An 11495-nucleotide genomic window follows, 5' to 3' on the forward strand; every position below is an offset into this window, starting at 1 on the left:
CAACTATCTATCAAATTCCTTTCCTCAAAATATATCGTACGGTTATGTATGGAATATTGAAACAAACCCAACATATCTATAAATCTCGTAATGGACCGCATCAACTAACAGCCAAGGATGCATAATCTAAGAGATTTCATGAAAACAATTATGCCAGTTGTTTATTGACATCTTTAAATGGTGTCGAAAATCACAAATAATAAAGTAAGAAATTCATACTAATAGAATTAAGAGAATATCTTAATAGTGACAATTTTTGAATTCTAGTAAAATTGTTATATATTTCCCTCACTCGTCTGTGTACAATTTGAGTTTTAAAGAAGATGAGATATATAATATAGTTGATCATTTATAACCTACAAGTCCCAATTTGGACTAGTTACATCAAAATAATCAACAAATTAGTCATTTGAGTTGACAATTGAAAGAACAAACAGATTTGAAAAGTAATACCAAATACAATTTAAATCAGTATAACACCATGTCAAATATTTCATAACAGATACCACAATATGTAGGTGAATTTTCTCTTCCTACTAACTCTCACTAACCCGTTATAATATAAAATCCAAAATATACGACACATTGCTTTAATTCTACTTCTTCAGTTAGGAAGGGCGCCAAGTGGACCCCACACTGCAATCAAAACTCCTTCCCGCAATGTCTCTTTCTCCTACTTAATGCCTCCAACCTCCCCTTTCTTCTTCTTCTTCTTCCTACAAAAAGTTCACAATATTTTTTTTTTCTTATTTTTTTCATTTGAAATTTTAAAAAAAAAAAAAAAAAAAAATCAGCTTACTTTGAACTAAATTGTACTGATCCCAAAAAGTCATGTCGACAATATCCGCTTATTTTGTTCTTGTTGTTGTTTTGCTGAATTTTCATCAGCTTTGTGTTTGTCTAACGTCCGATGGACTATCACTATTGTCACTAAAGTCCGCTATGGATGACGGCACCATTTTTTCCTCCTGGAATGAAAACGATGACACACCTTGTAGTTGGACAGGCATTTCATGTGCTAACATTTCTAGTAACTCTTCAGACCCGCCACGTGTCGTTGGTGTTACACTCTCCGGTAAGAATCTACGTGGATACTTACCGTCTGAGTTAGGGACGTTAGTTTATCTCAGGCGACTGAATCTTCATGGGAATAACATTTATGGTTCTATCCCTGATAATCTTTTTAATGCAACGTCACTTCATAGTATTTTCTTGTATGATAATAATATATCAGGTCAGCTTCCACCTACTGTTTGTCATCTTCCTCGTCTTCAAAATTTGGATATTTCGGGTAATTCAATTACTGGAACTTTCTCGAAGGAACTTCGTAAGTGCAGGCAGTTACAGAAGTTGATTCTTGCCAGGAATAATTTTTCCGGTGAGATTCCGGTGGGGGTGTTCCCGGAAATGGCGAATTTGGAAACACTTGATCTTTCGGAGAATTTCTTTAATGGGTCGATTCCTGAAGACGTTGGTGAATTGAAGTCACTTAGTGGGACTTTGAATCTTTCTTTTAATCATTTTAGTGGGAAAATCCCGAAATCTTTAGGTGATTTGTCTTTAACTGTTAGTTTTGATCTTAGGAATAATAATTTATCTGGTGAGATTCCTCAAACTGGTTCATTTGCAAATCAAGGTCCAACAGCATTTTTGAATAATCCTATGTTATGTGGATTTCCTTTACAGAAGAATTGTAAAAACGGTTCAAACAATTCGACACAAGTTCAGGGTTCGTCTGGTAATGAAGGAAGGGATTCGCGTAAAGGGTTAAGACCTGGATTTATTATATTGATCTGTTTGGCTGATGCATTTGGAGTGGCATTTATAGGACTAGTAGTAATTTACTTGTATTGGAAAAAGAAAGACTCCGGTAGTGGTTGTAGCTGTACTGGAAAGAGGAAATTTGGCGGGAGTCATGAGAAGCAAACGTTTTGTGATTTCCCATGTATTAATGGATTTCCAAGTAATGATTCGGAAGTTGAGTCCGAGAAGGGAGGTGGTGGTGGGGCTAGTGGTGGTGCTAGTGGTGGGGAAGGCGATCTTGTGGCTATTGATAAAGGTTTTAGCTTTGAGCTTGATGAGCTGTTGAGGGCTTCTGCTTATGTGTTGGGAAAGAGTGGATTGGGGATAGTGTACAAGGTTGTGCTCGGGAATGGTATCCCGGTGGCTGTGAGGAGGTTAGGGGAAGGTGGGGAACAGAGATATAAGGAGTTTGTAGCTGAGATTCAGGCGATAGGAAGGGTTAAGCATCCTAATGTTGTCAAATTAAGAGCTTATTATTGGGCTCCTGATGAGAAACTTCTCATTAGTGATTTCATTTCAAATGGCAACTTGGCTTCTGCTCTTCACGGTGAGCTTTTCGTTATAGTTAAACATCTTCAGTTTTGTTTGTCTAATTGATATTATCTCTTGAAAGAATCATTAACGCATTCATGTTTTAGACATTGGGGAATACTATCTTCTTACCATTAGTAGCATGATAAACTGATGCGTGTTTTTATTATTTTCCTAGTTTGATCACTCTTTTGAGGAGTGGAAATACAGTACAAGACTTTTGGTAGCAGGTTAATTTGGCGTTTGGGATGTTCAAGTATCAATTCACTAGTATAACTGTTTAATATATGGCTGGTGATGAAATAATGACTATTAGCCATTGTGTCTAACTTAATGATTGTGAATAGTAATTATTCACATGCCATCTAATGATAATTTTATCTTGAAAGTGTCCCACATGCTTGCAATCTTTGAGTGGAAGATGATTAGTGTTTGTGACTTGATACTATGCTTAGGATTTAAGCCTAATTATATGAGCTGATAATAAGTCTTTTATAATGATATCTGCATAAAGGGTAAATCAAGAACCTAAACATTTTCCATCCATTTCAATGGATAAATAAAGCACATCATAGTATATTAGGAACATATAATGATCCAGCTAAAGTCAATGTGCAGACTTGCACGATTTACTGCAGATACAATAATCAAATATTGCCATCATACGGCAGCTGGTAGAGGGCATTTGGGGATTTTCTATGTTTTGAAGGATTCGATCTGTTTTTTGTCCACGTGATATATGGTTGATTTCCCTATAAACCTTGTGAAAAATGATCTATCACCAATTAGAAGTAAACCAACAAATACAAGGGGCGAACAATTGAATTATGTCATGTACTAGGTCAATTCCTTTAGTTGTGGAGTTAAGTGTTCTGTCTATCTAACAGAATCTGGATATTACATTGTTTATTATGTCTTTTAGAAATCTAATTACTTCATATCCCTCCTCCTGGTGCTTTTTGACTGTGTAGATGTTTTCTTTTTTTAAAGCAAACTGGAACCTGCAGTAACTACCATCTAGTATGAAATGGGACTTCTTCCATGAGATGGATTCTGGACTTTGAATTTTCTAAAGTTAGTGTTCTGCAGGTGAATATTGCACTAATGCTGTTGGTATAGCTGCATTAATGTTATTTTTTTATAAAAAAATAGATTTTTGCCCATGACGCAAAACGATGCATTTATGAATATCTACTTCACTGCTCCATATACATGCCACTACGAATCTATAACACAATCGCTGTCAAAGAATAAGTGCTTGCTTTCTGACAACATATGTGGTTCTAGCTTGGTAAAGACATATGCTTGACTATCTTTGGTTATCTGGTACCTGATGTTCCTGATTTTGTAGTTTACTGGTTTTTAAAATTATGTAGCCGGAATTTAATTGTACAGTAACTTACCTTTTGCATTCTGAAGAAGTTGAGGAGTGCTTTCTGCGTCTCTTCTTCCGAATTGTCTTACCATGTGCTTGATTTGAATGTATTGATGTAGTGACAGTTGTTTCATGCTCTAACTGATTGGGATTAACTAAATTAATATGAACAACGATTTGCCTCAAGTGTAAAGTTAATATTAAGCTGTAAAGTTATTAACTTGTATGTTCTTCGTCATGCTGTTGTGATAAGAATCTGGTTTGCTTTTATACAGGGAGAAATGGGCAACCATCACCAAACTTAACATGGTCAACGAGACTGAAAATTGCCAAGGGAGCAGCGCGAGGTTTAGCTTATCTCCATGAGTGTAGCCCAAGGAAATTTGTCCATGGAGACATCAAACCTGCCAACATTCTCCTTGATAATGAACTTCAGCCATATATATCTGATTTTGGCCTTAATAGGTTGATCAACATAACGGGAAACAACCCTTCCACTTCTGGTGGCTTTATGGGTGGAGCTCTTCCTTACTTGAAGCCTGCTCAACCAGAACGACCCAACAACTATCGAGCACCAGAAGCTCGAATCCCTGGTAACAGACCTACACAAAAATGGGATGTCTATTCATTCGGGGTCGTCTTGCTTGAACTGCTCACTGGAAAGTCTCCTGACCTCTCAATTCCCACAACTTCCACTTCAACAGAGGTTCCAGATCTTGTAAGATGGGTAAGAAAGGGATTCGAGGAGCAAAATCCACTATCCGATATGGTTGAACCAATGTTGCTTCAAGAAGTCCATGCTAAGAAGGAAGTACTTGCTCTATTTCATGTCGCTCTTGCATGCACCGAGGCAGATCCAGATATTCGACCAAGGATGAAAACTGCCTTAGAAAACATCGAGAAAGTTGGAGCTTAAAATTTTGGCTACACTCTAAGTTCCATGGACTTCTTTTTTTTGCAGTTGCTCCTATCATTTTTTCTTTTTTCTTTAGGTGTTTATCAAATCTTTAAACTTCACTACAGAAGGTACAGAATACCAGTGTGCTACAACAGAATTCCTGTCATTTTTGAGCAGTTAATTAGTTGCTTATCTCTTTAATCTATTCCTGTTGTTGTGAAGTTAAAACAACTTTTCATGGTCAATAAAATTATTTCTTTGTTAGTACTGGAAGAACCTGTATAAAGCTGAAGAGGAGTTCAACAGACTGGTTAAAAAGTTAAAGGGAATGCATGTAAAAATAGGCAGGAACTTCCATTTTGGTTAAAGATAGGCAGGTGCAGGGGTGAATTTATTTGTTAATTTTGGGGCACATGAACCCATAGTTATTTACCAAGAGGTCTAAGGATCAATTTCCCACTTAATGTATTTTTTTTTCTCCTTTCTTTGGCAATGCACCATATTCTAAAATGCTAGATTCGCCTCTGCGCAGATGAGCGCCGTGGGACACAAGAGACAATTGTTGGGCTAAACGGTCCAAAGATACTCTCAACATGATGTGATATTGTCCGTTTTGGGCCAAGCCCGTACGGTTTTCCCCAAAAAAGCCTCACATCATTAAGAGTATTCAACTCCTTATAAGTAACTCTTTTTTTTTTTCAGCTACCAATGTGGTACTTTGTTCGCACACTTGTTGGGAAGAAACAAGCAATAACCAAATTGCACGACAAGGTAACAGCGGAAGAAATACCCAAGTCGAAACTTCCCACACTATTTGACCCAAGAGAATGACAATAAACACTAGCACAAAAAGAAATCCAGGCAGCAGCTATACCAACAATAAAATAGCAAAGCAAGCAAAAATAAATCGAATGGAAGAGACACCAAATTTACGTGGTAAAACCCCTTCAATGTAAAGAGGAAACATCCACGGGACCTCCGGCCCACAAAAGCTCCACTATAAACAACAAGAGTTACAACAATGTTCTACAATGGCTACAACAACAAAGCCAAGCACGGAGCAACAATACATAAAAGATAGCACCAAAACTAGTGAAGAAAGGAGAGAAATCACCCCCCAAAAACGAGCTACTGTTCGTACTCGAAAAATGGAGATACAGACCACAAAATCGATCTCCACCGTTGAAATCGAAGAACCAGATGTTGAGAACCCCTAGTTCAAATTTCAGCACAATCCAACGGTTAACGAATCGGGAAACGCAATTTAAAGTGGACTGCTGTAGCAGAAAATTTCTGGACGAAAATCTGCTTTCTCTCTCACGTTTTTCTCTCTATATGGCTGCTATAAATTCACTCTTGTGTTCTGAAAATAATACCTAAATTGATCCTATATAGAGAGAGGAAATTTTGGGCAAAATTGGCCTGGTCCAAATTGAATTGGGTTTTATTAATCCAATTCCACATAGGAAGGAAAAACCCAAAAACCTAACAATTCTCCCCCTCTCGACTATGTGGAGAAAACCGTCATCCTGGCGATCAAGGAACACTCTAAATTTAGACTCGCAGCTAAGCCTAGGACAACCTGAATAGATGACATCTTCACAAATGGAGAAACGATTTCATCAAAATCAACTCCCTTCTTCTAATTAAAGCCCTTGACAACCAATCTAGCCTTGTACCGTGGAACTGGGTTACCATCTTCATGTTTCACCCTAAAAACCCACCTGTTTTTCAAAGCTTTTCTATCTCTAGGAAGCTTAACCAGATCAAATGTATGATTATCATGCAAGAATTTAATATCATCTTGCATAGCATCAAACCACCTTTCTTTTTCTTCACTATCCATGGCCTTATCAAAACTTTCAGGTTCTCCCCCATTAGTCAAGAGTACAAACTCATTGGGAGAATAACGAGATGAAGGTACTTTCTCTCTAATAGATCTTCTGAAAGAACTCTTTGGAACATCAATAGCAACTGGTTGCTGGCCAACCACATCATCTTCCACTGGAGCATGAACAACATCATGCTGGTCATTCTGAACATGATCACTATCTTCATTATCAACTTGATCTTCATTATTTTGAAGATTTTCTTCAGGTGCAATAGTCACAGGAACTGGATCAACATCAACTAAGCTCTCATTGCTCTGAGAATCAACCTTCTCAGCTTTGTCAAAATCTTCAATTGTTTGGTCTTCAAAGAACACAACATCACGGCTTCTAACAAGTTTCTTCTCAACTGGATCATAGAAACGATAGCCAAATTCGTCTTGACCATAACCAATGAAGATACACTGCCTAGTTTTAACTTCCAGCTTTGACCTCTCATCCTTAGGAACATGCACAAAGGCCTTGCACCCGAAGACTCTCAGATGAGCATAAAAGACATCCTTACCAAACCAAACTCTCTCAGGGACATCGCCATCCAAAGCAACAGTAGGAGATAAATTGATAACATAAGCAACAGTATTGAGTGCTTCTACCCAAAATGAATCTGGAAACTTAGCATCTGAAAGCAAACATCTAACCCTCTCAACTAGAGTTCTGTTCATCCTCTCTGCTAGACCATTTAACTGAGGAGTCTTTGGAGGAGTTTTCTGATGCTGAATACCCTGCTGTCTACAATAATTATCAAAGGGACCAATGTATTCACCCCCATTGTCTGAGCGGATGCATTTTAGTTTCTTCCCTGTATGTCTCTCAACCAAGGCCTGAAAAGTCTTGAACACATCAAGTACTTGATCCTTGGACTTCAAAGGAAATACCCAGAGTTTGCGAGAATGATTATCAATAAAGGTCACAAAGTAAAGTGCACCACCACGAGAGCTTACTTTAAAAGGACCACACAAATCAAAATGTACTAACTCCAGCAAATCTAGCTTTCTTGAAGGTGAATGACTGTGAAAAGAAACTCTTTTCTGTTTTCCGGCTAGGCAATGAACACATCTCTTTAACTTTGCTTGTTTCACTCCAGAAAGCAAATTCTTCTTAGCCAAATTATCAATCCCCTTCTCGCTCATATGACTCAGCCTTTTATGCCATAACTCTGATGACGTATCATTCTCCACCAAATTTACTGAGTCACTACAAATAGAGCCCTGAAATAAGTACAAGTCAGATATCTTGTTACCTCGAGCCATAATCATTGAACCTTTAAGAAGCTTCCACTGGCCACCACCAACGGTTTGATCATAACCCTCATCATCAAGCTTTCCTACAGAAATTAAATTCAGACGAACATCTGAAGAATGCTTGACATTGTTAAGAACCAACCTCGAACCGTTCTTACTTTTCAAGCAGACTGTGCTAATACCAAGTACCTCAACCTCACTATCATTGCTCATTTGTAAATTTTCAAAATTACCCGGAGTATAAGAAGAAAATAATTCCTTCTTTGGCGTGACATGAGAAGTGGCACCTGAATCCACAAACCAGGTAGACTCATCACAAACAAGATTGATATCATTTTTACCACAAGCAACAAGAAGATCATTTTCAGCAACAACAACAACACGATTTTCATTATCACCTTCTTTCTTTTGCCTTTTCTGGTCTCTCTTAAACTTGTAGCAATGTTTCTTGATGTGCCCTTTCAAGTGACAATAGTCACATGTAAGAGTCTTGTACTCGGAGGATCTTGACTTGCTTCTACTTTTGCCTCTGTCATTCTGACCTCTAAATTTACTTCTCCCTCTGTCTTCAGTAATTAAAACATCGGAGTGTGAAGTTGAAGAAGACGAAGCTTGAGATCTTCTTCTCATCTCTTTATTCAAAACACCACTCTTAGCATATTCCATAGTTACACCATTACTGGGAGCAGAATTAGTCAAAGAAACTTGAAGAGTTTCCCAAGAGTCTGGCAGAGTATTAAGAAGCCAAAGTCCCTATATGTCTTCATCAAACTTGACACCCATTCCAGACAGCTGATCAAGAACACCCTGAAAATCATTGATATGATCAGAAATAGGGCTGCCCTCTTTGTATCTAATATTCATCAATTGTTTCAATAGGAACAACTTATTATTGTCAGTCTTCGAAGCATAAAGTGTCTCGAGCTTTTCCCACAATATGATTTCGAACATTATCTTTAACCCATTGCCTAATATAGCCACAAACCTGGAAGTGCTCAAATTTCCACTCTTCATCTTTAATAGACTCGGGTTTCTTAGAAGCAAACACAGGTAAATGTAATTTCTTGACAAATAGAAGATCTTTCATCTTGCTTTTCCAAATATGGTAATTACTGCCATTTAAACAAACCATCTTGCTCATATTTGCCTCCATCATTCAAATAGACAATCAACACAACCAAATACAACCACAAGCTCTGATACCACTTGTTGGGCTAAACGGTCCAAAAATACTCTCAACATGATGTGATATTGTCCGCTTTGGGCCAAACCCGCACGGTTTTCTCCAAAAGGCCTCACATCATTAAGAGTATTCAACTCCTTATAAGTAGCTCCTTTTTCTTTTCAACTACCAATGTGTACTTTGTTCACACACCCAACAATCTCTCCCTCGAACTAAGTTCCACATGGCTCATTATCATACCACGGGTCAGAGATTCAACATGTCTGTGTGCCACCCACATTGTCAGAGTATTTACGGTCACCGAAGCCCAAAGGTTGTGAATGCGTCTTCAAAGCTACGGGTAAAGGTCGTAAACCGGCCCATAGACGGGCAAAGACACTAAGCCAGGCCCTACGCCACACTTCGCCATCTTCATACTCGTCCCGCCAAACCATTGGCTCTGATGCCAGTTGTTGGGCTTGATGTTGTCCGCTTTGGGCCAAGCCCGCACGGTTTTCTCCAAAAGGCCTCACATCATTAAGAGTATTCAACTCCTTATAAGTAGCTCCTTTTTCTTTTTAGCTACCAATGTGGTACTTTGTTTGTACACCCAACAACAATAGCCCAACCAAACTTAAATAACCCGAGCCAAGCTAATCTTCCTTATTCACAGTCAAAAGATTAATCCTTTGACAGTCAATCTTCCTTATTCACAGTCAAAATAACCCGAGCCAAGCCAATCTTCCTTATTCACAGTCAAAAGATTGATCCTTTCTGAAGAGATTTGCAAAAGCAGCTCAATTTGTTTCCATCGGCTGAAAGCAGTTGCTAGTGTTTTCTCAGGCATTTGGCAATAGACTCTAAATATTTTTTTTACTCTATTTGAAGTTTATGAAGATGGGGTTGGAAGACAAGTTTGGACCAATTTTTCAAATTTGAAATCCTATTTCAAGCTGAATTTGAAAATTTTATGACCAAATATTGATTTTGAAATAAAGTAAGAAAATATTTGGAAAATAAAGTAAATTCATGGCCAAACGACTATGACAAACTTTTAGGATATTGCCAACAACCAAAGACACTAAACCTGGTGATGTCAAAAGAAAAAGTAACAAGAAAGCACACATCATTGTTTTTCTTTTTTGTGGCTTGATTCTTGGATATATTAGCTAAAACAGCTCTGGACGTCTTGATTAACCCCCTGTTTGGATGGTTGTTTCGCTTGGTTAATTAATGTATGGTTTTTTATGAAACCATGTTTGTATTCGCTGTCCTTAAAATTATGTTGTATGGTGTTGTAAACCCGTTATAATTCCGTGGTTATATAACCATGAAAAAGTTCAATTTTTGTAACCATGGATTTAGTGATTTTTGCATTGTTACGTATTTCATTTCTCCATTATACCCCCATCTTCCACCACCCACCCCCACGTCCAACGACCCCACTCCTCTTGCCCAACCCCACCCCATTACCCCAACCACCACCCACTACCATCCCTACCAGCCAACCCCATCCCATAACCACTCACTCCCACCCTCCCACCCATTACCTCACCCCACCCTACCACCCACTACCCTCACCCTTGTCCCCCAACCACCCACCTCACACCACCCACCCAATGACCACCCCCACCCACCACCTACTTATTTTTTAAAGTTTCTATTTTATCCTTTACCTGAGTTTTATTAATATATATATATATATATATATATATATATATATATAAACTAATTTCTAATTAGTTAAGGGTATTTTAGTAAACTTGAATGGTATTATACAATACCATATAATCAAATCAAACAATAAAAATGCTATTAAACCACAACAAACGATACAGTCTATTCAAATGTTGTGTTCATTAATACAGTACAATATAATACCATACCGTACATTAATGAACTACGGGAAACAACCATCAAAACAGAGTGAAAGGGAATAGACCCATATTTTACTCTTTATTTTTTGTCCATGAACTGATGAATATGCTACGTTCCGTTTGGACATGATTTGAAGTTAAAGTTTTATTTGGACATGCGATTTAAATTTCTTAAATTGTATTTTGTTTTTATAAACTTTAAAAGCTCACAAGTTGTGAAAAAAATCAAAACTTCCCATATTCTTATGCAATCTTACCAAATAAGTGTATCATAATTCATAACAAAGTTAATATGCTACTAGAGGACTTTTCTAAAATACAACATTTATTGATCGAAATTTTTTAAAAGAAAAATTGAACATGAGTTGTAGTATGACTACTCTTTCAAATAATCCTCCCATATGATATTGAACATGAGTTGCAGTATAACTATTCTTGAAAATTGAACATGAGTTGGTAAATATATCTATTAATTTATGGATTTTTTTTACAAAATATAAACTTATGGGTGAAATTTAATATTTAAGAAAATTTGTAGGGATCTAGTAGCTCAGTTGGTTGACTTCTCACGTTGTAATCCGCTTTCCCATTCCCGCCGCCCCTCCCCCCGGCCAATGTAACAAAAATAAAATATTTAAAAAAATTTGAAATCATGATTTGGAATACCAAATCATGCTTTTTAGAGAATTTGAGAGTTGAAATCACGATGTAAAGATGAA

General features: G+C 37.4%; 1 protein-coding gene across 1 annotated transcript; it reads left to right on the forward strand.

The window, feature by feature from the left end:
* The first annotated feature begins 715 nt into the window (after nucleotides 1–715).
* On the forward strand, nucleotides 716–4876 carry LOC132641265 (receptor protein kinase-like protein ZAR1). Its single transcript, XM_060358188.1, has 2 exons — nucleotides 716–2350; nucleotides 3985–4876. Exons 1-2 carry the CDS (start codon nucleotides 832–834, stop codon nucleotides 4623–4625), a joined length of 2160 nt encoding a protein of 719 aa, XP_060214171.1. The 5' UTR covers nucleotides 716–831; the 3' UTR covers nucleotides 4626–4876.
* The last annotated feature ends 6619 nt before the right edge of the window (nucleotides 4877–11495 follow it).

This window comes from Lycium barbarum, chromosome 5, assembly GCF_019175385.1.
Source record: "Lycium barbarum isolate Lr01 chromosome 5, ASM1917538v2, whole genome shotgun sequence".
NCBI classification, from domain to species: domain Eukaryota; kingdom Viridiplantae; phylum Streptophyta; class Magnoliopsida; order Solanales; family Solanaceae; genus Lycium; species Lycium barbarum.

Excerpts from the sequence above, each read along its gene's own strand:
- LOC132641265 (XM_060358188.1), top strand. The coding sequence starts at position 832 with ATGTCGACAATATCCGCTTATTTTGTTCTTGTTGTTGTTTTGCTGAAT. Across the intron at positions 2,351-3,984 it reads CTTGGCTTCTGCTCTTCACG|GGAGAAATGGGCAACCATCA; the intron begins GTGAGCTTTTCG and ends GCTTTTATACAG.